We start from the raw sequence: 26,906 nt of genomic DNA, 5'->3' as shown, positions 1-26,906 counted from the left end.
CGATTCAAATGCTTGGTGGGCCCCGGGCTGTAGTTTGCCCACTCCTGGTATACAGTGTCAGAGGAGCACTGCTGTTGCTGTGGTCAGTCACGTCAGGATAAAGTTAATAAAGAGTATCAAACTCTGCGGGGATGTTACACATTGTGCCTCAGTTTGCTTCCAGTTGTGATTCAGTCAATACATTATTTTTTGACAGCCATAACTTTCATGTATAATTATTCATTATTATTTATTGACATACTGTATAGTACCGTATTTTCTGTATGTAGCTTACTGTGTGCTAATAAAGCCAAAGTCTAATGCCTTGTTTCCACTTGCACGCATTTTGTCCCCACATTGGTATGCAATTTTGGGTGCGTCTGGCATGACAATGAGTAAATCGGTGGTAAATGGGTGTGAAGCAGTACCGTATTTTCTGGACTATAAGTCGCTCCGGAGTCTAAGTCGCACAAGACCAAAAATGCATAATTAGGTAGAAAAAAACATACATTAGTCGCACTGGAGTATAAGGCAAATTTTTTGCGGGTAATTTATTTTACAAACTACTTGACCAAAACAGACATTACGTCCTCTTGGAAGGCAAGTTCTAACAATAAAAGACTAGACAACAGGCTGAATAGGTGTAAGATATGCTAACACAATGGTTATTCAGCTACACTAAAAATAGTTTATGTAACAAACATTCATTCATTCATTTTCTACCGCTTTTTCCTCACAAGGGTCGCGGGGGTGCTGGAGCCTATCCCAGCTGTCTTCGGGCGAGAGGTGGGGTACACCCTGGACTGGTCACCAGCCAATCACAGGGCTGTAACATAAACAGTTTTTTCATTTATAAGTCGCTCTGGAGTATAAGTCGCAGGAACAGCCAACCTATGAAAAAAAACGCGACTTATAGTCCGGAAAATACGGTAATATGCATGCTTGTGCATTTTGTTAAGAAGTATTTTCTGTAAGGCTATTAACAGGCATTGTAAGTAATGAGTCACACCATCACTCATGGTTGAGCAAATCTTGTGCAGCAGGTCCACAATGAGATCCAGGTCTACAAACTCATCATCAAAGTTGCCATGATACAGCGTGAGGACCTCCTGGTCTTCGGTCCTCAACTCAGCAGTGGCACACTGAACCGGAGCAAGCTCATCCCGGCTATGCGTCGCTCCCAAGAGACTGCAAAAGGTGAAATGTAATTCAGAGCTTCTCCACGCAAAATTTAGTTATATAGTTTATAGGTGAAGCTCTCTTTCTGTACGAGTCCAATCGCTTGTCACATTTTCATAAAATGTTTGTGAAAATGTTTGTGTCCAAAGAACACGATACTCACGTTGAGGACTGAAGAAGATCCACAGCCTCTGTCTGCTGGAAATGTTGAGCAAAGTCTAAAGCAGTCCTATAAGAAAACAAAAAACATTTCATATGACAGGGGTGTACAAATGCATCTTCAGTCAGTATGGATGGATGGATGGCCTACCATCCGTTGGACAGCTTTAGGTTGACATCCGCTCCCATGCTAAGCAACTGCTCCATCTGAGTGAGGAACCCTCGGCCTGCTGTCACCATCAGCGGTGTTGCTCCCGTTTCACTGTGCATGTAGTCCACTAAACACATGAAGAAACAACTTTTCATATTTTATTTATTGCTGTTCCGGACAGAAGTTTAAGCCTCCGTCACACGAAGCACAAATTAGCACGAGTATTTCTCCATTCCAGAATTGCACCATAGGAACTTAAAACACATTCATTTTGCCTTTAGGGATGTGGGAATTATTTACATTAATTCATTTTCTCAAGCTCCTACATCTTCCTCAAAGTCTTGGCCTCACACTTTAAAAACCCCTGATGTACTTGGTTCGTCAAATACTTCAAAGTAAAATAATTCTGAATCCTCTTCTTATAACACCAACAATTGTGCAAATAACTAATTAAATGCCATTTTTATGTTATGGATCATGTTTGCTGAGCTACCAACAAACATATACAAAGTATATGTACACTGGCACCCATTATTTGTTTTCATTAAGGTTCATAGAGCAAAAGAAGATGGTCTGATCGTCCTACCATTGACATTTTCATAGAGAATGAGGTGGAAAAGGTGAATAAAAGTCTCCTGGTCATCATTCATGAAAATATTAGAAATGCAGGCATCCATCTCTCTTCTCAGCCATGGCTCCAACTGCTCTGTGCCATTCGCATTCTGTCACAATAGACAAATGCAAAAAGGAAGTGGTTACCAATTGAAGTCAAAGGATGTACTGTGTGTATCCCTTCACGCCACTGGTGAAATAGTGGTGCAAAATGTCGTATTTGTATTACCTACTACTACTTTACACTTTACAAGAAGGGTCTGAGCGGACTCTATTTGCTCAGGGGACTGAGGTCTTTTGGAGTGCAATGGGCACTCCTTAAGACATTCTATGACTCTGTCGTAGCGTCAGCCATTTTCCAAGGAGTAGTCGGCTGGGGTAGCAGCATTTCGGCTGTGGACAGGAACAGACTGGATAAGATCATCAAGAAGGCCAGCTCTTGCCCCCTTGACCCAGTGGAGGTGGTGGGTGCAATACTTTCCTTTTATATCCAGTATAGTTATTCCAGGCTGCACGGCGGTGGAGTGGTTAACTGAAAACCTGAATGAAAAGCAGGTTTGCCTGCCTCTACTAGGCCCTGCTGAAATTAGTGTGCACAACGCGCGTTTCAAGCAAAGGCACACTCGTCACGGTCCACACGAGGAAGTGCTGAGACTGACGTGCACCCACTGCGGAGTCAGAAGTGGTTGCCGAGGGTACGCGAGTCACACGTCATCCGTAGCCCAACACAATATTTATGAGATGCAGCCGAGCATGTAAATCAGGGGTGTCCCAACTTTTTCCAGCGAGGGCCGCATACTGAAAAATAGGGCCACTTTGGTATTGATAAGCAAAACATATAGACATGCTAACAAGTTATACATAGTATTTTAAAAAACTGTCATCCAGGTGAAAAAGCCTATTAGTATAAACTTCTGTCTCTTTTTTTCAATTTTGTGGGTGTTATTTTCTTATTATCTTAATTTTCCAACTTCCTCCTAAATGTTCAACTTTCTTCTTAAATAATCTTCATAAATTTTATTTTCGTAATATTAGGACTTTATTTATTTATTTACTCATAATGTTTGGAATTTACTACAATAATATACATTTTTTGCCCCCACTAATTTTCCCAAAATTACAACTTTTGGTCGGGCACTATAACATCAACAACAATTCTAATAATAATCATACTGGCTGCACGACGGTCGAGTGGTTAGCCTACAGGTCTCGCAGCTAGGAGTTCAATTCCACCTTCTGTCATCTCTGTGTGGAGTTTGCATGTTCTCCCCGTGCATGCGTGGGTTTTTACGGGTACTCCGGTTTCCTCCCACATTCCAAAAACATGCTAGGTTAATTGGCGACTCCAAATTGTCCATAGGTATGAATGTGAGTGTGAATGGTTGTTTGTCTATATGTGCCCTGTGATTGGCTGGCGACCAGTCCGGGGTGTAGCTCTCGCCCAAAAACAGCTGGGATAGGCTCCAGCACCCCCCGCGACCCCCGTGAGAATAAGCGGTAGAAAATGAATTAATTAGTTAGTCGAGACTCCATTCACTGTGCAATATCTGATCAAGCTCCATGTGCAATATCAAGTTCTAAGTGCAGTATTTTTATAATGCCTCATATTTAACTCACCAGCAAGATCTCATAGTTTATAGACTGGTCATATATTTCATCTCTTATTTCATATTACCTTGCAAACTGTATTGGTATATAACCCAGGGTAAAATTATTAATACGTAGGTTGTTTATATTGTTTATTTTTATATTGTATATTTTGTACTGCTTATAAGATTCTGTTTTATAGCTGCTGTGCAATGCAAATTTCCGCACTGAGGGACGCATAAAGGCATACCTTATCTTACCTATAACAAAAAAGGAAAAAAGAAAGTTGGCAGACATACAATGTTGAGGTGTAAATACACAGTATTTACTGTATTTACATTTACAGTATTTGTCAGATGTGTGTTGGTGAGTAAGTTACCAGTGTGTGGATGGCGCCATCTCCTTCCTCTGAGTCCAAAACACTGCTGCTCTCGAGCAAGCCAGAGGACACCGCATGTGCGTTCTGCACTTCTTCCACACCACTCTTTTCCACGACCTTACACCACTTTGTCAAAAGGTTCTGCTTGCTGTCTTCTGGGGGTTAAATTAACAGGAAAGTGCTTAGGACAATGTTTCAGGGTAAAAGAGTCAGTATTTATTCAGTACTTGGAATAAATCATTATACTTCGGTGGGAGTCCTCCTTGCACTCCATTTCCTTGTTAAAACCAGTCAGCCTCAGAATGTCTTCCAGAAAAAGTTGCTTCACTTCAAACTGTCTTCCTTTCACTAGAAGTATACCAAAAACCTCATATCAATTGTTAGTAGGGGAGTAACGTGATACTCAGTCCTTGAGACACTCGAGGCGACACATGAGATTGGGTCTACAAGAATGAGACATGACAAAATTAACATTACGTTAAAGAAAAGTACAATGAAAAATGACAATATATTGAAATTTCCTAATTTAATTTCTATTACATTACATGTTTCTGCACTCTGTGTGTATTCTAGCGCGCCCCGCCGCCACCCACCGAGACAAAATGACTGTATGGCTAACAAAAGGGGTCACTCCATTCATGCCGTTGTACCGTGGATCAAACTTACCAAAGGTGCTGAACCCTATCCTGCCTGTCTGCCTTATTTCGATCTGCGATTAATTGTTCACTATGGGTAAAAATGTGATTAATCATGATCAAGTATTTTAATCGATTGAGAGTCCTGTTAATTACATGCAGGTACATAAGCAGGGGGGCCTTTACGAATATGGAGGACCAAAACTGCCAAAACAATAAATAAATAAAAGTGGAAATAAAAACAAAAATGAAAAAAAAGAAAAAATTAAATACAAAAAATAAATATAAATGGAAATAAAAACAAAAATTAAAAAAAATTAATTTTTTAATCTTGTTTTTTATTTTTGTATTTATTTTTGCTTTTATTTATTTATTTATTTATTTATGTATATATATATACTTTTTGTTTTTATTTCCATTTATATTTATTTTTTTGTATTTAATTTTTTGATTTTTTTTTTCATTTTTGTTTTTATTTTCACTTTTATTTATTTATTTATTTATTTATTATTTTGGCAGTTTTGGTCCTCAGAAATGCAGAAGGAAAAACTATTCAAATGAGGGGGCGGTCCTAAGTGTGTCTTGGGTTGAACTGTTCGCCTATTGGTTGATCGACATGTGAGTGCGAAAATCGACTAGGTATGCCTGCAAACAGCCACAGCAAGAGGAAGTCACCACACCACTCTCGTCCGATTCGTCCGAAGTTGAAGCTTGTGAAAGCAGAAAGTAAAGAAAGAGTCAACACACCTGAACTGGAATTAAGTAAAAGCGTAACACATCAGCTGTTTCATACTTACCACGTTCCAAATCATCCAAACGATTGGCAGCGTCCCTGAGAAGCTCGGACACCGACTTCCTGGTGGACCCCGCCATTATTGTCCCGGTAAATGTATACTTTTCTCCCTGTATACTTCCTCTTGCTATGGCCGTTTGCAGGCATACCTAGTTTCCTAGATTTTTTCCTAGATACCTAGATTTTCGCACTCACATGTCGATCAACCAATAGGCGAACAGTTCAACCCAAGACACACTTAGGACCGCCCCCTCATTTGAATAGTTTTTCCTTCTGCATTTCTATAAGGACCAAAACTGCCAAAATAATAAATAAATAAAAGTGAAAATAAAAACAAAAATGAAAAAAAAAATCAAAAAATTAAATACAAAAAAATAAATATAAATGGAAATAAAAACAAAAATAAAAAAATATATACATAAATAAATAAAAGCAAAAATAAATACAAAAATAAAAAACAAGATTCCAAAATTAAAAAAAATATATTTTTGTTTTTATTTCTATTTATATTTATTTTTTGTATTTAATTTTTTGATTTTTTTTTTCATTTTTGTTTTTATTTCCACTTTTATTTATTTATTTATTATTTTGGCAGTTTTGGTCCTCCATATACGAATGCTTTTTTTTATCGAGTGTGCTCCCTACTCCCTCAACATCAAGCAGCTCCTCATCATTGTGGGCTGCTCCCTCACCTTTCTCACAATCATCCTTGTTATTTCGTAATTCTTACTCATTGGCACCAAATCCACCTTATCTAAAGTTGACTCCTTCTCTCTCTCTCCATCGACAGCTCCTTAGTCTCCCCCTCCCCTCAGGTCAAGAGTCTGGGTGTCATCCTTGAAAGCACACTATCTTTTCAATCACACATTAGTCCATCCATAACCTTGCCCCCCCTTCCCTCTCTGACCTCATCCACATTCTCAAGCCATCCCGTTTTCTCAGATCTTCCTACTCCCTCCATCTCACAGTACCCTCTGCACGCCTTCGCACTTTGGGGAGCTGGTCAATATGTAACAATCTGCATCGCCACAGCTTGACAATTTTTTTTGGCACCTCCGGGATTCGGGGACTGGGCACAATAATTGATTGCTCTGCTTTAAATGCTTTCGTCTTATTTTTTGGGAGAATGGCCTGCTAGCAGTTGGCAGTTTTAAAGCTTTTTACAAAAACCCTAAGCAGTCTAAAATGAGCCGAACCATGGCCTTAAAACCAAAGTAGATACCAAACCAAAACAATAGTGTCGCCAACCCAGTCAGTTCAAAAAACTTGTGTTGTTACAAGGACTTACACAGAAAAATAAAAACAACCAAAGATGTAGCTCAGTACTAAGTAGTAAATAAGAAAAAAGTACTTACGATGGATAACTGGGCAGGACCAAGTGGCAAAGTATTTGATGAACAAGTCAACGTCCAGTGAAGCACTGGAAAGGATAAGTTTCAATGTGGGGATTTCCTGAAGTACATCAAGCATCTTCGTAAGCAGAAAGTCAGTCAGACCATCACGCTCATGCACCTCATCCTTGGAAAACAGAGGTGGGTTTAAACAAAAAACTGCTTCGTGCAGAAACCAAAAAAAGCCAATTGAAAATAGTGCAGAATATAGAATTGTACATCATTTGCTCACCACAATGACATGTGTGACAGATGTCATGTGGACATTTCCCGCCATCAGTGTCCTGAGGAATACTCCAACGGTGCAGAAGGTCAACAGTGTCTTTGGGGAAACCCTAAAGATTCATGGGGAAAAGTCAATCAAGAAGAAACCGTACAGATTCATGGTGAAGAGTCATTTTTTTTCCAAAAAGCTGAGTGCATTGAGTCTAGCTGCAGACAGAAATAAAATTGCGACTAGTTGTTGAGAACACAGCCAATACTAGTGGTGGGCAAAACCGTTCACCTCAGTGAACCGGATCATTCCGGTTCGTTCAGTAAAAAGAGCTGTTTATTTTGTTCAATTGGTTGTTAGCCTGTGATCTCTCCCTGTGCATAGACCCGGTCAACCGTGTCGAGTCAGTACGTTCACTCATGTTCACTCATGTCACGTTCGTTCCGACTCAACAGCGCAACAACTCGTGATGACATACCTTGAAATCTGAAGTATTATGACAGCCGGATCCGAGGGTCTCAGCTCCCCGGTCTGGCGTTACAACGGATCTCTCGGTCTTTCTGACTGGAAAAAACGAGACCGGGAGGTCTCGTCTTTCAGTCAGCTAACCCCACCCACCCACAGAGCGAGGCGCGACGATAGGATAAGACAGGCAAGCACGCAAACAGTCCCGCCCTGCAAAAGGAACCGTGAACCGACTCTCCAGCAAATCAAAAAAAAGCATTTGCAACGAACGTGTATTTTAGGGGCGGTGGCCTTGTTCATTCCGTTCACAAAAAAGAACTAGTTTTTTTACCCGTTCGTTCATGACTGACACATCACTAGCCAACACAGCAATGTCGTCTTCATCACAGGCTGGATGACATATTCACACTCCCATTCATACCCATAGACAATTTGGAGTCGCCAATTAACCTAGCATGTTTTGGAATGTGGGAGGGAACCGGAGTACCCGGAGAAAACACACGCATGCACAGGGAGAACATGCAAACTCCACATAGAGATGGCAGAGCGGAGATTCGAACCCAGGTATTCACGATCTCCTGACTGTGTGGGCAACATTAAGGATCGACCAAAACATCGGCCGGCTGATATATCAGGCTAATATTTGCGTTCTCTACTTGAATTGATATCGGCCGATACGCGAGTGTGTTTGATGTATTTTTCCGCCACATGATTTACAGACACGCATCCGCCAGGCATCTTTGTGTTGCCGGTGGACCCTGCAACACACGCAGTCGCGGCACCCCTGCCCCACTGCAAGAGTACATTTTCACAAAAGGGTACGTTTTCAACTTTTAATTAGCCTATAATAGTTAAACTTACTTGAAATATTGCCACCTGCTTTGAAATAGGAAACATGAACGCCAAGTGCATGCAATATACGTGCTTGAAAATATAGTTTAGTTTGTGGGTCTGAAAACCAGGAATGCTGCTGAATGTTTCATCTTTAAAAGTGCCTACCGTTGGAATTAGGGAGCTGTTGATGTAGTTGGAGGCTAATATGTACAGCTGTTACCAACACCGCTTTAATGTCAACGTTGGCAATTCAGTCCCATGGTGTTTGGAGGAGTTTCATTCAGCCAACGGCTGAGGTGCGCTCTCTCTGAACATGCATGTGCGCGCACACACAAACACACACACACAACGAATTGGAGCAGCCGTGTCTGCTATCAGAGGTCTTTAGCGTGCACAACACGAACTTTAATGATGAGAGAAATGTTTTATATATCGTACTAAATTGTGTCAGTGTGATGTGTTTGTGTGTGTGGAGGCTTGGGTGGGCGTCTCACTGTGGAGGAGCAGTCATCACATCGATGCTAGATAAAACTTAAACTACGACAGAAATGTTTTGCACATGGATGAATATTTATTCCTTTTAAAGTTGATAATGCCGTTTAAATGTGTGTTTAAGAAAGCTGAATCCTACTGTGTTCAGTATTTACATTTCAATAAATATTTGTTTAAACTTGTACCTGTAATAGTTTTGTTATCATTGTCATTTTTTCATGTAAATTGAGGGATCAAAAGCAGTATCGGCCAAAATATCGGCCCAAGCAAAATCAGCCATCAGCTAAGGGTGATGGAAAAAAATCGGTATCGGCCCGAAAAAAAACATATTGGTCGATCCCTAGCCAACATGCTAATAAATTTTCCACTGTGTGATGTTCCCACTGTGTTTGGATAAAATATAAACAATTAAATAATTAGGGCTCGAGCACTGACCAGTGCGAAAGCCCTATTGTAATCGTTCCGTTTTTTATTCTGCCGAAAGGACGGCCATTTTGAGGGCCTTAACATGCCCGAAAACTCACCAAATTTTGCAAGCGCGTCAGGTCTGGCGAAAATTTCGATCTGGTGGGGGTCCCGAAAACAATGTTCCAAAATTGACTCTCTAGCGCCACCTTTAATTTTTGAAAAAATTGGCCCCCGCCACCAGTTTCACCTATCGTCACGAAACTTGGTGGAGACGTCTATCGTGACAGGACGGACCAAAAAGTCTCAAGAACCCATATTGGAAAACGAACAGGAAGTCGGCCATTTTGGATGGCGGCGGCCTTTTTCGTGCCAGAAGTTGGGGTCGTATCTCGACGAACTCCTCCTAGGGGGTTTGACCAAATGAGTCCGTTGTTGCATCAACGGACACTAGACGGATGGCCGACGTTAAATTGCGAAGGATTTTGGGATATTCCATACGATGTGGGCGTGGCACGCCCCCAAATTTTGCCCATTTTCATATGTCCGGGCCTTGCACGCTGAGCGTAACTGTAGACGTGAATAACTTGGCTCCACGTGGTCAGATCTTCATCATACTTGGTACATGTGATCATGGCCCCGCCCCGAAGGTCCCCGTAGGTCACTTCCTGATTTCGTCGCAGCGCCACCTATTGGCGACAGGCTAAAGGCGTGTCATCTACATGAGGCCTTTTCTGCCAGGAGATTCATCAGATGAACATCAGGGTCACAAGGTCACTGCCTGACAGCCTGGTGAAGCCTGTTGATGGACCATGATGCAGGAAAAGCGCACGTGGTGGGCGTGGCCTGGCGGCGAATGCTCAGACCTCGCCATTTACATAGAAAAGGTCATCATTCGCCCGCAAAAGGTCGCATGGGCTTGAAAACTCATAGGGGGGGGCAGAATCCAGGCCTGAGCGGCCTGGTGTGGCCCCCATATGAAACCAAGCCAAATTGACTCACTAGCGCCACCTAGAAGTTTTAAAATAATTATCCCTCGCCTCCCGTTGCACGTATCGGCATGATTTTCGGAGGAGACATCACTCGTGACAGGACGCACAAAAAAGTCTCAATAACCCATGTTCTAAAACCAACAGGAAGTCGGCCATTTTAGGTGGCGGCGGCCATTTGGGGGCGGATGTATGGGTCGTATCTTGACGAACTCCTCCTAGGGGGTTTGACCGAATGAGTCCGTTGTTGCATCAACGGACACTAGACGGATGGCCCACGTTAAATTGCGAATGATTTTGGGCCGCTCCATAGGATGTGGGCGTGGCACGCCACCAAACTTTGACCATTTCATATCTGGCCCTGCCTGGTGTCTGGCCTTGCCTTGAAGCAATGTACATCAAAGTCAATACACAGTTTGACTGACAGACTGATGATGTCAGTTGATGGACTATGATGTGTGTAAAGCACATGTGGGGGGCGTGGCCACGGCGAATGGTCAGCCTTCGCCATTGACCATCAAAAGGTCATCATTTGCCTGCAGAAGGTCACAGGCTGCTGAAATCTTAAACGTGAGGCCTTAATCCAGGCCTGAGCGCCCTGGTGGTGCTCCCATGTGACACCAATCTAAATTGACACACTAGCGCCACCTAGAAGTTTCAATTCATTATCCCTCGCCACCGGTTACACGTATCACTATGATTTTCGGTGGAGACGTCTATCATGACAGGACGCACCTAATGCTCCAGAAGCCATGTTCTAAACACAGCGCCACCAACTGGTGGAAATGTATATCTGCCGTAACTTCCTGATTCATGGTCAGATTGTCTTGAAATTTTTTTTGGTGTGTTGGGTCAATCTCTGGTTTGTTATACTGTGTGTACATAGACTGTATAGCGCCACCAACTGGTGGAAATGTATATAGCCGTAACTTCCTTCCACATGGTCGGATCAGGCCCAAATTTTTTCTGGTGGTTTGGGGTACCCTCTGGTCTATGACTGTGTGTGTACATCGACTGTATAGCGCCACCAACTGGTGGAAATGTATATAGCCGTAACTTCCTTCCACATGGTCGGATCAGGCCCAAATTTTTTCTGGTGGTCTGGGGTACCCTCTGGTCTATGACTGTGTGTGTACATACGCTATAGCGCCACCAACTGGTGGAAATGTATATCTGCCGTAACTTCCTTACGCACGGTCGGATCGGCCCCTAATTTTTTCTGTTGGTTCGGGGTACCCTCCGGTCCGTTACCGTGTGGGCCAACCACTCTATAGCGCCACCCACAGGCGGAAACGTATATCCGCCGCAAGGACCTACCGCGTGGTCCGATCGTCGTGAATTTTTTTATGGCGGTTCGCGGTGTCGGACGGGACGTGACCGCGCACCCGCCTCGCCGCCGCTGTCGCCCCCTCCTGGCGGAAAATTGCAAGTGCCGTGACTCCCTTACCGCTTATCCGCTCGCCGCGGTTTTTCGTACGGCGCGTCCGCGCGCCCGTCCGGTCGCGCGCGCGACCCCGACCCGCGCGTACCCCCGACCCGCGCGTACCCCCGAGCGCGTCGGGGTGCTCGAGCCCGCTCATCACTGCTTGCAGTTTTAATTTTTTTTGTTTTTGTTTCACCCTATCACATTTACCTGCTCTGTAGTCTGATTTGATACCCAACGGTACGGCCGACGGTCTCTCCCATCTCGGCTGCCACTCTCTCAGCGACTGTGATGGCAGCCAGGCGTCTTGGCTGAGTACAGAAAATTCTGCAGGGTTCTCCTTTCTTGGCGCAGTCATCCAGCAGAAACTGTGGAATCTGGTCAACACACCAAAACATTTACATCCATCAGAGAGATGCAGTCAGACTTTTACCTACTTTGACTTTGGGAATTCAGAACCGTTTTCCACTCACTTGATGGCCAGTTATGCACAGCCCAAAGATACTATCCAAACGATCCCAATGTTGGTTCTCATGTCCAATGCAACAACAGAACTCATCATTGAAATTTCGTATTCTCTCACCTGGGTTGTTTTTCCAGAACCGGTCTCTCCTACCACCAGCACCACCCGGTTCTCTCGAACAAGCCTGACTATCTCTTCTTCATATTCACAAACAGGCAGGGATCGTCTGAAAATGTCAAATTGCGATGGCCTCCTCCGAGGGGGTACCAAAGAAACACTGCTGATGAGGCACCCACTTGGCCTGCTGGTGTCAGCGCTGTTGTCTAATTATGGAAGACAAGAGGATTATTAGACAATTTCATCAAAATGTCACCAAAAAAATATTTTGCCTGACTTTTCCTTGGACTTTCCCATTGCTCTGAGCATTGAGCAAGCAAATCACTGTCAAATCCTGTCAATCCTGTCAAAAAAAAATCCAGCTACAGAGTTGTTTTGGTCATTTAGGTAAATACGGTACAGGGGAACTATTATGCTAATTTTTCATCCCTTGGTATTCAGCTGTGGACTCCTATAGAGCAGCTATACACCAGCACAGCAAGCTTTCAAGATCTGCTGGAATATGCACCTATTCCAGCTGTATTTCTTTGGATTTCATGCTTCCTGAAAAAACGGTCTGTTTTAATTTATTCCACCCACAGCACGCCTTCAGACAAGCCCACTCCGCTGTGGTTGGTCACACCCCCAAGTGCTCAGGAGGACTTCTGGTGTTTTGCCGAACCCAACTTTATGGGAGTTGATAAATGGTGTGGGAGTTTAAAATGAATTGCCATTTATCTTTTTATATATATATTTTTTTTTTTGTGTCCCGTCCAGCCATTGGGGCAGATACAGTGCATCCGGAAAGTATTCACAGCGCTTCACTTTTTCCACATTTTGTCATGTTACAGCCTCATTCCAAATTGTATTAATTTAATAATCTCTTACCTCAAAATTCTACACAAAATACTCCATTATGACAATGTGAAAAAGTTTTTTTTTTTGACTTTTTTGAATTTATTAAAAATAGAAAACTAAGAAATCACATTTAGATATGTAAGTATTCACAGCCTTTGCCATGAAGCTCAAAATTGAGCTCAGGTGCATCTTTTTTCCACGGATCATCCTTGAGATCTTTCTACAGCTTAATTGGAGTCCACCTGCAGTAAATTCAGTTGATTGGACATGATTTGGAAAGGCACACACCTGTCTATATAAGGTCCCACAGTTGACTGTGCATGTCAGAGCACAAACACCAAGCATGAAGTCAAAACAACTGTCTGTAGACCTGCGAGACAGGATTGTCTTGAGGCACAAATCTGGGGCAGGATACAGAAAAATTTCTGCTGCTTTGAAGGTCCCAATGAGCACAGTGGCCTCCATTATTGGTAAATGGAAGACGTTTGGAACCACCAGGACTCTTCCTAGAGCTGGCCGGCCTTCTAAACTGAGCGATCGGGGAAGAAGGGCCTTAGTCAGGGAGGTGACCAAGGCCCCGATGGTCACTCTGTCAGAGCTCCAGCGTTCCTCTGTGGAGAGAGGAGAGCCTTCCAGAAGGACAACCATCTCTGCAGCAATCCACCAATCAGGCCTGTATGGTAGAGTGGCCAGACGAAAGCCACTCCTTAGTAAAAGGAACATGGCAGCCCATCTGGAATTTGCCAAAAAGCACCTGAATTACTCTCAGACCATGAGAAACAAAATTCTCTGGTCTGATGAGACAAAGATTGAACTCTGTGGTGTGAATGCCAGGCGCCATGTTTGGAGGAAACCAGGCACTGCTCATCACCAGACCAATACCATCCCTACAGTGAAGCATGGTGGTGGCAGCATCATGCTGTGGGGATGTTTTTCAGCAGCAGGAACTGGCAGACTAGTCAGGATAGAGGGAAAAATGAATGCAGCAATATATAGAGATATCCTGGATGAAAACCTGCTCCAGAGCGCTCTTGACCTCAGGCTGGGGCAAAGGTTCATTTTTCAGCAGGACAACGACCCGAAGCACACAGCCAAGATCTCAAAAGATTGGCTTCAGAACCACTCCGTGAATGTCCTGGAGTGGCCCAGCCAGAGTCCAGACTTGAATCTGATCGAACATCTCTGGAGAGATCTGAAAATGGCTGTGCACAGACGTCTCCCATCCCACCTGATGGAGCTTGAGACTTATTGCAAAGAAGAATGGGCAAAACTGCCTAAAGATAGGTGTGCTAAACTTGTGGGATCATATTCAAAAAGACTTGAGGCTGTAATTGCTGCCAAAGGTGGATCAACAAAGTATTAAGCAAAGGCTGTGAATACTTATGTAAATGTGATTTTTTTGTTTTCTATTTTTAATCAATTCAAAACACGTCAAAGAAAACTTTTTTCACATTGTCATAATGGAGTATTTTGTGTAGAATTTTGAGGTAAGAGATTAATTTAATACAGTTTGGAATGAGGCTGTAACATGACAAAATGTAGAAAAAGTGAAGCGCTGTGAATACTTTCCGGATGCACGTATCGTATTGTTGATCTAAATGCCCTTAGATGCTAAACAGATTTGCTCTGTGTCAGGAAAGGTGTAAGTTACAACTTCCTTGTACTACGAAATTTTATATGCCGTTATTTGACGTTTTTGTTATGCAAATATGGAGCTATCGGGCTTCAGCAAGTTTGTCGGCTAGTCCAGCTGCTTACTGGCCCATGATCATGAAACAGTCAAATGTGAAATGCCGTTGACAGATTCAAATATTTTTCTTTTGCTGGTAGGGAATCAGTAAGTCCAACAACTTGTGCCTGATGCTTTCCTCGCTATGAATTATAAACAAAAACACTTATTTGGAGACGTTGCCAACACCGTAAATGGAGAAGCAGAGCCTGGGGGAGGGCAGGAAGCATATCAGGCCTACAGTGCACACCCATGTAAGGAAGTCAATACAAGCCAATCTGTGACGTCGCAGAGAGACAGACAAATCTCTGAAACGGAGCATTCAGAGCCATTTCGATGTGCAGGATGTGTCGTTTTTTTTCCAAAATGGGACAACTGTGTCAGGTGGATGTTTGTATTCCCACCAGACCAAAGCAGCAATCAATTACATTTTCTATGTTAATACATTTTGGGAAATAAAATCATGATATTTATATATCTTTATATATATTATATAACAAATGAGATCAGACAATATGAAAAAACCTACCACAATCATTTGTTCCTGAAACTGGCGAGAATCAGGCACTGTCTCCGAGGTTCTGACACAAAATTTAACAGAATGTGGCAGTCTCAGTCCACTGGCAAAGAACTGCTCAGGGCACTTGCACTATGGTAGAGAATAGTTTTTTAATTTACTTTATTTATTCATTTATTTATATTATTATATTTTTTTACATTGTATGTACATCTGGGTATCTACGTGGATGTATGTACTATATTAGTGTATATGTATATACATGTTTATGTACATAGTGTGTATGTATGCTTTATACATTATTGTACATGCCCTGTGATTGGCTGGCGACCAGTCCAGGGTGTACCCCGCCTCTCGCCCGAAGACAGCTGGGATAGGCTCCAGCACCCCCTGCGACCCTCGTGAGGAAAAAGCGGTAGAAAATGAATGAATGAATGAATGAATTATTGTACATACTATATATATATATATATATATATATATATTTTTTTTTTTTTTATATTTAAATGTCCTTTTTTCCCTTGTTACGTGGGATGTTCTGGTGTTGTGCGAGCCTTTACACTCTAATGAACCAATATACACTGCTGTATGTATGGAATAAATAAATAAATAAATAAATAGATCGTAGTTTTAAAAAAAAATAATAATTTCTTCCGCCATATGACCCAGTCCTACATGAGGTGTTAAAAGGAAACTAATAAGCGATGTTATTCTTCCTTCGTTGAAGGTGACTTAACATTTTTATTTAACTTTCAACTCACCAGACTGTGCAGCCAGCTTGCTTTTGTTGCTGGCTTGCAATTCTTCACACGCTTTACTGGTCAAAGGGAACCTCTGCAGCAGACTGCGGATGGCATGTAAGGAGTTGTGGGAGAGTGTCAGGGTCATGGTGGAGCGACAGCCGTCTTGATTATTCTTTTTTCTGATGGTGAGGAATCGGTGTAATCCTTTCCTAAAATATAATGCACAAATTGTTATACTGTACTGGAGGGTGCTTGGTGCATGTGTGCATAGGTGTTTGTATCCCTGTTCACCACTCACACCCCAAAAAACACAAACACCCACACACACACCCCACATCTACTGTATCTGTGGAGGAGCAATCACATTGCTTGTTGATTTGACCAGGGACATGATTAGGGTAAATATGTTATTATTAAGCAATGTTTACACTTGCATGTAATGTTCCGCAATTTACTTATTTATAGAAATCCTAAAAAGCGTGAAGACTATTTTTCACACCTTGTCAAGTATTGTATTATTACAAGTATTGCACAACAATAGCAGTAACATGCATTGTTCCCTCAGGTGCTGTCACCACCACTTCCCGCATCCCAGGAGTTGCGGCAATATAATGCCACGTGTTGTCATGCAACAGCAAGCATCACCACTAAGTTTGCAAGGGACCTAAAAGATGTTGAATTCCAGAGAAGAAGCTCACATTGCAGAAAAGTATGGTAAGTCACAGCTGGAAGAGCAGGAAGAAGAAGTAGAAGACATTGATTTGGGCATTGTGATGTCTTATTAACAGAAATACACAGGTGGCCGCATGGTGGACGAGTGGTTAGAATGTAGGAGATCGAGAAGACCAGGCTTCAATTCTCCACTTGGGCATCTCTGTATGGAGTTTGCATGTTCTCTCCCTGGGTTTTCCCGGGTACCTCCCACATTCCAATGCATGTTAGGTTAATTGGTGATTCAAAATTGTCCATAGGTACACTATATGACCAAAGTATTTGCTCACCTGCCGTGACTCACATATGAACTGGGGATTGCCATCCCATTCGGAACCCATCAGGTTCAATATGATGTCGGTCCAACTTTTGCAGCTATTACGGCTTCAACTCTTCATGGAACTCTGTCCACAAAGGTCGAGAAGTGTGTTTATCGGAATTTTTGACCAGTCTTTCAAAAGCACATGATGTTGGTGGAGAAGGCCTGGCTCTAAGTCTCCGCTCTAATTCATCCCAAAGGTGTTCTATCGGGTTCAGGCCAGTCAAGTTCATCCACACCAGACTCTGTCATCCATGTCTTTATGGACCTTGCTTTGTGCCCAGGTGCATAGACATGTTGGAAGAGGAAGGGGCTGCTCCAAACTGTTCCTACAAGGTTGGGAGCATGGAATTGTCCAAAATGTTTTGGTATCCTGAAGCATTCAAAGTTCCTTTCATTGGAACTAAGGGGCCAAGCCCAACTCCTGAAAAACAACCCCACACCAGAATTCCTCTGTCACCAAATTTCACACTCGGCAAGATGCAGTCCCAAATGTACCGTTCTCCTGGCAACCTCCAAACCCAGACTTGTCCATCAGAAGGATGGAAAAGCGTGGTTCATCACTCCAGAGAACGCGTCTCCACTGCTCTATAGTCCAGTGGCGGCGTGCTTTACACCTCTGCATCCGGCATGAAGCTCTCTGTGTGCTTTGGCTAACCTGAAGGCCACATGAAGTTTGGTGCTCTATCGCAACGGACCGTGCAGGAAGTTGGCGCGCTATGCACCTCAGCATCCGCTGACTCCTCTCCATCCATTTATATGGCCTAGGATTCTGTTCTTCCATTTTCTTGTATTAAAGCTGACAGTTGACAGCGAGGAAATTACACGACTGCATTTGTTCCACAGGTGGCATCCGATGACAGTTCCAGCCTGGAACTGACTAAGCTCCAGAGAGCGAGCCATTCTTTCACAAATGTTTGTAGAAACAGTCTGCATGCCTAGGTGCTTGATTTTATACACCTGTGGCCAGGCCAAGTCATTAGGATACCTGATCCTCATCATTTGGATGGGGGAGCAAATGCTTTTGGTAATATAGTGTATGAATGCGAGTGTGAATGGGTTGAATGAGTTTGTCTATATTAAGGGTGTGGAAAATAATCAATATTAATCGATACATCGATGCCCATGTGCGCGATGCGAGTGCATCGGCTCATTCACTGGGTATGGATGCAATTGACGGGTGAAATCTAGATTCATCGCGATGCGTTTGTGGGTATCGGTAAAATCCGATGCAAGCGCAGTTTTATTAATGTTCAACTTCACCCCATATGCTGTTCCCCACTTTAGTTGAATTTACTGCCAAGTGCCTATAAAAAATAAAGTAAGGATCGACCGATAAATCGCCGATATTTGCATTCTTTACTTGAATCGCGAGTGGGTTCACCGATGTATTTTTCTACCACATTACAGACAGGTATCCGCCGGGCAGCTTTGTGTTGCTGGAGAGTGGTGCAAGAGTGGTGAATCACAACACTTTCAACTTTTAATTAGCCTCTAAAAGTTAAACTTACTTGAAATATTGCCACCTGCTTTGAAATAGGAAAATTGAAAATATACAGTAAAGTCTCGTTATATCGATATCGGTTATAACAAATTACTGCTTATTACGATACTATTTTCATTTCCCGGCAAATTTCTAGTCTTTTATGATATAATTAGTTCCGTTAGTACGATCTAGAGCGCAGCACACACACACCGATTCCCGCACTTCCTGGTTCACAGGTCATGCTCAACCCGCCCCACATAGCTGGCCAAACACATGCCTGCAACAGAAGAACCAACTGACATAGCATGTTCTATACTATAGAACAATGTCGAGTGCATTATTGCCCACTTTTAATGCAGTTCGGCGCAGGATCGGATATATCGACAGTCCGGTTATATCGATATTTTTTCCGACTCCCGACAATATCGATATAACGAGACTTTACTGTAGTTTAGTTTGTGGGTCTGAAAACCAGGAATGCTGCTGAATACTTCATCTTTAAAAGTGCCTACCGTTGGAATTAGGGAGCTGTTGATGTAGTTGGAGGCTAATATGTACAGCTGTTACCAACACCGCTTTAATGTCAACGCGACGATAGGATAAGACAGGCAAGCACGCAAACAGTCCCGCCCTGCAAAAGGAACCGTGAACCGACTCTCCAGCAAATCAAAAAAAAGCATTTGCAACGAACGTGTATTTTAGGGGCGGTGGCCTTGTTCATTCCGCTCACAAAAAAGAACTAGTTTTTTTACCCGTTCGTTCATGACTGACACACCACTAGCCAACACAGCAATGTCGTCTTCATCACAGGCTGGATGACATATTCACACTCCCATTCATACCCATAGACAATTTGGAGTCGCCAATTAACCTAGCATGTTTTGGAATGTGGGAGGGAACCCGGAGAAAACACACGCATGCACAGGGAGAACATGCAAACTCCACACAGAGATGGCAGAGCGGAGATTCGAACCCAGGTATCACGATCTCCTGACTGTGTGGGCAACATTAAGGATCGACCAATACATCGGCCGGCTGATATATCAGGCTAATATTTGTGTTCTCTACTTGAATTGATATCGGCCGATACGCGAGTGTGTTTGATGTATTTTTCCGCCACATGATTTACAGACACGCATCCGCCAGGCATCTTTGTGTTGCCGGTGGACCCTGCAACACACGCAGTCGCGGCACCCCTGCCCCACTGCAAGAGTACATTTTCACAAAAGGGTACGTTTTCAACTTTTAATTAGCCTATAACAGTTAAACTTACTTGAAATATTGCCACCTGCTTTGAAATAGGAAACATGAACGCCAAGTGCATGCAATATACGTGCTTGAAAATATAGTTTAGTTTGTGGGTCTGAAAACCAGGAATGCTGCTGAATGTTTCATCTTTAAAAGTGCCTACCGTTGGAATTAGGGAGCTGTTGATGTAGTTGGAGGCTAATATGTACAGCTGTTACCAACACCGCTTTAATGTCAACGTTGGCAATTCAGTCCCATGGTGTTTGGAGGAGTTTCATTCAGCCAACGCCGGGCTGAGGTTAAATGCGTGTCGTGTTATTATATGTGTGTGCGCTCTCTCCGAGCACGCACACACACACATACATACATACAAAACAAATTGGAGCAGCCGTGCCTGCCATCAGAGAGGTCTTTAGCATGCACAACACAAACTTTAATGATGAGAGAAATGTTTTATATACAGTAAAGTCTCGTTATATCGATATTCTCGGGAGTCGGAAAAAATACCGATATAACCGGACTATCCATATATCCGATCCTGCGCCGAACTGCATTAAAAGTGGGCAATAATGCACTCGACATTGTTCTATAGTATAGAACAATATCGAGCAGCTTAAATCAATCTTTGCTTAAGGATTTCAATACCAAAAAAAAAACACTGCGAACGGCTGCTTCCAGTCAACTTTATTTTTCACACTTCCACCACCAGAGAACAGCACACACACCGATTCCCGCACTTCCTGGTTCACAGGTCATGCTCAACCCGCCCCACATAGCTGGCCAAACACATGCCTGCAACAGCGTTCGTGGTTTCTCTCACGAGCGAAACATGTACATATGAAAAAGAGTGATTATTGCAAGCGATAAAAAGATATCTGAATACAACACAATTAAATACATGTATTTGTACGCTTGTGTCTTCGTTGGAATAGGTGTGTATGCTATGTCAGTTGGTTCTTCTGTTCCAGGCATGTGTTTGGCCAGCTATGTGGGGCGGGTTGAGCATGACCTGTGAACCAGGAAGTGCGGGAATCGGTGTGTGTGTGCTGCACTCTGGTGGTGGAAGTGTGAAAAATCAAGTTGACTGGAAGCAGCCGTTCGCCGTGTTCTTTTTTGGTATTGAAATCCTTAAGATTGATTTAAGCTGCTTTTGTATCGATATAAGCAGACCAAATTGGCTGGCGGGAGATGAAAAGGGCATCGTAGTAACCGGATTATCATAATAACCGGGTATCGTACTACCGGAACTAATTACAGTGAAGAAAATAAGTATTTGAACACCCTGCTATTTTGCTATTTCTCCCACTTAGAAATCATGGAGGGGTCTGAAATTTTCATCGTAGGTGCATGTCCACTGTGAGAGAGATAAACTAAAAAGAAAAATCCAGAAATCACAATGCATGATTTTTTAACAATTTATTTGTGTGATACAGCTGCAAATAAGTATTTGAACACCTGAGAAAATGAATGTTAATATTTGGTACAGTAGCCTTTGTTTGCTATTACAGAGGTCAAACGTTTCCTGTAGTTTTTCACCAGGTTTGCACACACTGCAGGAGGGATCTTGGCCCACTCCTCCACACAGATCTTCTCTAGATCAGTCAGGTTTCTGGGCTGTCGCTGAGAAACACGGAGTTTGAGCTCCCTCCAAAGATTTTCGATTGGGTTCAAGTCTGGAGACTGGCTGGGCCATGCTAGAACCTTGATATGCTTCTTACGGAGCCACTCCTTGGTTTTCCTGGCTGTGTGCTTCGGGTCGTTGTCGTGTTGGAAGACCCAGCCACGACCCATCTTCAATGCTCTGACAGAGGGAAGGAGGTTGTTCCCCAAAATCTCACAATACACGGCCCCAGTCATCCTCTCTTTAATGCAGTGCACTCGTCCTGTCCCATGTGCAGAAAAACACCCCCAAAGCATGATGCTACCACCCCCATGCTTCACAGTAGGGATGGTGTTCTTCGGATTGTACTCTTCATTCTTCTTCCTCCAAACACGCTTATTGGAATTATGACCAAAAAGTTCTATTTTGGTCTCATCTGACCATAAAACTTTCTCCCATGACTCCTCTGTATCATCCAAATGGTCATATGCAAACTTAAGACGGGCCTTGACATGTGCTGGTTTAAGCAGGGGAACCTTTCGTGCCATGCATGATTTCACATCATGACGTCTTAGTGTATTACCTACAGTAACCTTGGAAACGGTGGTCCCAGCTCTTTTCAGGTCATTGACCAAGTCCTGTCGTGTAGTTCTGGGCTGATTCCTCACCTTTCTTAGAATCATTGAGACCCCACGAGGTGATATCTTGCATGGGGCTCCACTCCGATTGAGATTGACCGTCATGTTTAGCTTCTTCCATTTTCTAATGATAGCTCCAACAGTGGACCTTTTTTCACCAAGCTGCTTGGTAATTGCTCCGTAGCCCTTTCCAGCCTTGTGGAGGTGTACAATTTTGTCTCTGGTGTCTTTGGACAGCTCTTTGGTCTTCGCCATGTTACAAGTTAAAGTCTTACTGATTGTATGGGGTGGACAGGTGTCTTTATGCAGCTAACGACCTCAAACAGGTGCATCTGATTCAGGATGATACATGGAGTGCAGGTGGACTTCTAATGGGCAGACTAACAGGTCTTTCAGGGTCAGAATTCTAGATGATACACAGGTGTTCAAATACTTATTTGCAGCTGTATCACACAAATAAATTGTTAAAAAATCATGCATTGTGATTTCTGGATTTTTCTTTTTAGTTTATCTCTCTCACAGTGGACATGCACCTACGATGAAAATTTCAGACCCCTCCATGATTTCTAAGTGGGAGAAATAGCAAAATAGCAGGGTGTTCAAATACTTATTTTCTTCACTGTATATCATAAAAGACTAGAAATTTGCCGGGAAATGAAAATAGTATCGTAATAAGTAGTAATTCGTTATAACCAATATCGATATAACGAGACTTTACTGTATCATACTAAATTGTGTCAGTGTGATGTGTTTGTTTGTGTGTGTGTAGGTGTGGTGGGGTGGGGTGTGTGCGTCTCACTATGGAAGAGCAGTCATCACATCGATGTTAGATAAAACTTAATCTACGACAGAAATGTTTTGCACATGGTTGAATATTTATTCCTTTTAAAGTTGATAATGCCGTTTAAATGTGTGTTTAAGAAAGCTGAATCCTACTGTGTTCAGTGTTTACATTTTAATAAATATTTGTTTAAACTTGAGACCTGTAATATTTGTTATCATTGTAATTTTTTCATGTAAATTGAGGGAGCAAAAGCAGTATCGGCCCAAGCAAAATCAGCCATCGGCTAAGGGTGATGGAAAAAAATTTGGTTCGGCATTGGCCCAAAAATCCCTACTACATACATAGTTCAGCAGCTACCCTTTGAGTTCAGGCCAGCCTTACTTACCCTTTGCTTTTTGAAATGTACCCCAGGGTCTGTGCTGCACGATGAATGAAAGCCCTCTCTGTTGAAGTAAGCGAGGAGGGAAACTCCATCTCTGTTTGTTGAGAGGAGAAAACAAACAAAGAAGATTTTACCACACTTGATGACAAAAGTGACCATTTCAAACACATTCGACGATAGATACCTTTCTGATCACTGTAACGAAACCTTTCCAGAGCGAGGTTGATTGAAATTTTGACTTCTTCACTGATGTGAATATCTTTGAAGCGACTGCTGGAGGAAGACGGACGTGGTGTTTTCCGCATCTTTGGAGGCGTTTGTGAGGATGCACGAGAATTTGGCATGGTGCACTGCAACACAAGATCCAGTTATTCTCCAGACAACATGATTCTCGTGCTCACAACATTTTGGGGGGTACACAATAGAAGGCTTTAAGGTTAAGAGAGAGCAAGTATACAGCTTTAACAGTCCACATTCAGGTTAACCTAGTAATGCTAATCACTCGTCCTGTGTTAACGTTCGCATTTACATGTTTAGCATTATACAGTCTTGCTCTATTAGCGGCGACGGTGTTGCTTTTGGCTCTTAATGTTTCCATAATAATGACTTAATTTTTCAATGATTTTTTGTTAAATACATCAGCTGGGAGGGCAGTAGAACAATATGAGGTAAAATGCCCCCTTTTATGTGAACGTGTAAGTTGAAAAGCACATAAAAACATGTGAGGTTAATTGGCGACTCCAAATTGTCCATAGGTATGAATGTGAGTGTGAATGGTTGTTTGTCTATGTGCCCTGTGATTGGCTGACCACCAGTCCAGGGTGTACCCCGCCTCTCGCCTGAAGACAGCTGGGACATTCTAACCACTCGTCCAGCACCCCCTCGCGAGGATAAGCGGTAGAAAATGAATGAATGAAACTAAGCTAATAAAAGAAAACACTATACTTGTGTGATTCCGCATCTAATGGATGTTCAAACTACCAGACAAAAGCCCTAAGAGGTGTACAATCTGGTGACGAAACGCCCTGTTTTCCCAGGACATGTCCTGTCTTGTCAGCTTTTTTTGTTTGTTTTTAAAAAAGTGAGGAAACTATCCTGATTTTCATTGCCTTTCCTTGGGACATTAATTTGCATATTTTTGTATTAATTTTACCAAAAAGCCAAAGAAAAAGCAAAACATACACACAGAGTTGATCCATTGCTTGTCAAAATACCGCCACCCTACTCTCGTGTAGGAAGTATAGGATGATGGAGACATATCTGTGGCAGGCTGTTACTTTTGAACTTAACATCGTCGTCAACGTTACATGGGGTTTACTTTTTGTGGACTCTTACCTCTTTTAGGTACTAGTACGGTTCTCCAAATGAACGTTAAACAGCCATGAGCCAACACATCACGTGAAGATGACAATAAATCATCATGAGTATACTACGAGTATTTTATGACGCTGAATTGATAGCACAACTGGACTCGGTGACAAAACATCCAAGTGTCCACTGGTTAGTCTTAGAAAAAGACTCAAAATACGAGCGGGAGGAACGTAACATTGCTCAAGAGGAACACTAGCTTAAATTCAAGATTCTTTACAGTCGCTCCGCCTTTTCTGTATTCATCAAGCACCGTACACCGAACACCGTAAAATTACTAACTATCTAGTATACACACCTTTAACTGTACTTATTCAACTTTTCCTAAAAGTCATGAACCATTGCTAACCAACAAATACGTCACCTTGTATTTAATTTCTCCTCCTTTTTCCCTTTTTCTTCTCCTCTTCTTCGGAACAATGGCAGGAGTTATCTACTTACCACCAGTTTATTAAAGAGCATTAACGCCACCTTCTGGCCGGGAGTAGTGATCAGTCTTTTACTGTTATGGGTTGTTCGGGTCTCGTCTATGATTTTTTGTGTCCTCATTAAACAAATATGAAGTCAAATAAATTGTGATATTTTAAAATAATGATTTAATCATGGATAATTTAATTAATTATGAATACAATATTACATATAGAAACTGTCGAAAAAAAATTTGTGTTTATTTTATTTACCTTTTAAACACATAATTTTTATACATTCCAATAGTAGCAAAGTTCAAACTTACTTGATCTTTGCTACTATTCGAATGTATGAGATGGCACTACAGATCACTACAGAGCATCAGTCAGTTTTGAGTGACAGGTGGAAAAAAATCAAGCAATAATAGAATGCAAAAAAAATCAAATTGGTTTTTTTTCAAGGCTTTAAAGCAAAGTCATGTACAGTACATGTAGTGTAGTAGTACTTGATTATCAAAATGAAAGGGACTGTTTCCAACGGTTACGTTGCTGCCTGGAAACATATCTAACCTTGTGATTAGACAGCAAGCAAATAGCACAGACAAGTAGGCAAGGTGCATTCACAGACATCAAGTCATTATATTATTTTTCTCTTGGACAAAAACCCTCGGCCCACTGAAAATGGCTCTCTGACCTACTTTTGGGTTGAGAATCAGTGTTCTCTCTAATACAGTAGTTTACTGGCAAGTGTCCTGGAGGGTGGGGGGCACACACACAGGCCACACAGTCCGGGGAGACCTGGGTTTGAATCTCTTGGTATCTCAGTACTGGTAACTGTGGACTGGTTGCCAGGTTGGATCTCACCTCTGCTGTTTGTAGACGCGGTCCTCATCACCCCATCAAGTTTGGTTTGCAGCTGGTTTCTTGCCCCAGGTGGAGTATATCAGGCTGGAGCTCGAGATCTGCATCTGCAAAGCTCTCCATTTTCGATTTTAAGATTCTCTTACTGGTTTTTAAATGTCTTAAGGGCCTTGCACCTTCTTATTTATCTGATCTGCTTTTACCATATCAACCCCAGCGGACCCTGCGGTCCTCCGGCACTGGCCTTTTAACAATACCAAAACCCAGAACAAAAACCCACGGTGAGGCAGCATTTAGCCACTATGGCCCCCACCTGTGGAACAGCCTGCCGGAGAGCCTCAGGACTGCAGAGACTGTTGATATTTTTTAAAAAAGATTAAAGACACACCTTTTTAATCAGGCTTTTAACTCATATTTTTAAACTTTTATGTTTTTATCTTTTTAGTCCTATTTTATGCTTTTAGTCTTTAGCTTTTAACTCCAGTGTTTCCTCAGGGGGGGTCCTCCACACTGGGGGCTGTGTCGGGTCTGCTGAGGGGGTGCCATCCTTGGGTCCCTTCGACCCGGCCGGCTGGGGGTTCCTCCCTTTAATGTGGGGGTCCGCCCATCTGTCGGAGTCGGGGGGCCCGGGTGCTGGTCCCCCGATGGCACGGCCTGCGGCTCCTCCCAGTGTGGACGGCCCCAAAGGTGGCGTTTCCTTGATCCTCAGTGCCATGCCATGTTACTGTGTGTGATTGTGTGTATGTGTGTGTGTGTGTGTGTGTGTGTGTGCGTGTAGTATGGAGGGTGGGAGGGAGGGGCTTTCTTAGTATTTGTTTTCCTTTTAATTGTAGTAATTGTTTTTAACTCTGTAAAGCACTTTGTGCTGCATGTCTTTGCAGGAAAAGTGCTATACAAATAAAGTTGATTTGATTTACTGGTACATCCATGTTCCTACCTAACGTTAGCTCAAATGATGGCATTAAATAGACAACCTACTACCCGTTTTACAACTTAACAGACATTGAAA

At 42.7% G+C, this 26,906-nt stretch overlaps 1 protein-coding gene and 1 long non-coding RNA gene across 5 annotated transcripts in view; both read right to left on the bottom strand.

Moving 5' to 3' along the window:
• Positions 1-25,140, bottom strand: part of ythdc2 (YTH domain containing 2) — a 56,420-nt gene extending 31,280 nt beyond the window's left edge. The window contains exons 1-14 of one of the 4 annotated variants that reach the window (XR_009120241.2): positions 24,994-25,140; positions 23,446-23,611; positions 23,265-23,355; positions 16,112-16,302; positions 12,271-12,473; positions 11,898-12,064; positions 7,098-7,200; positions 6,830-6,992; positions 4,293-4,394; positions 4,047-4,201; positions 2,055-2,190; positions 1,469-1,595; positions 1,322-1,387; positions 989-1,167 (exon numbers count right to left, since the gene is read on the bottom strand). Coding sequence is in view for 3 of the 4 variants with exons in the window: in XM_058057259.2 (XP_057913242.2) it covers positions 989-1,167; positions 1,322-1,387; positions 1,469-1,595; positions 2,055-2,190; positions 4,047-4,201; positions 4,293-4,394; positions 6,830-6,992; positions 7,098-7,200; positions 11,898-12,064; positions 12,271-12,473; positions 16,112-16,302; positions 23,265-23,355; positions 23,446-23,605 (1,843 nt within the window). In the remaining variant the exon portion in view is untranslated. Of the gene's footprint in view, positions 1-988; positions 1,168-1,321; positions 1,388-1,468; positions 1,596-2,054; positions 2,191-4,046; positions 4,202-4,292; positions 4,395-6,829; positions 6,993-7,097; positions 7,201-11,897; positions 12,065-12,160; positions 12,474-16,111; positions 16,303-23,264; positions 23,356-23,445; positions 23,612-24,596; positions 24,876-24,993 lie in introns of those variants that run through there. The other 3 variants (XM_058057259.2, XM_058057260.2, XM_058057261.2) reach the window with 3 other exon arrangements.
• LOC144902084 (uncharacterized) lies at positions 5,082-5,629 on the bottom strand. Its single transcript, XR_013630339.1, has 2 exons — positions 5,479-5,629; positions 5,082-5,391 (listed from the first exon to the last, which is right to left on the bottom strand). It is a non-coding gene; the product is annotated as an uncharacterized LOC144902084 (long non-coding RNA).
• Positions 25,141-26,906: the final 1,766 nt, after the last annotated feature.

The sequence above is a fragment of the Doryrhamphus excisus genome, linkage group LG19, assembly GCF_037039965.1.
Source record: "Doryrhamphus excisus strain RoL-2023G ecotype Guam linkage group LG19, RoL_Dexc_Guam_v1.1, whole genome shotgun sequence".
NCBI lineage: Eukaryota > Metazoa > Chordata > Actinopteri > Syngnathiformes > Syngnathidae > Doryrhamphus > Doryrhamphus excisus.
The sequence above is the reverse complement of the archived record's forward strand: the minus strand, read 5'-3'. Positions and strand labels throughout refer to the sequence as shown.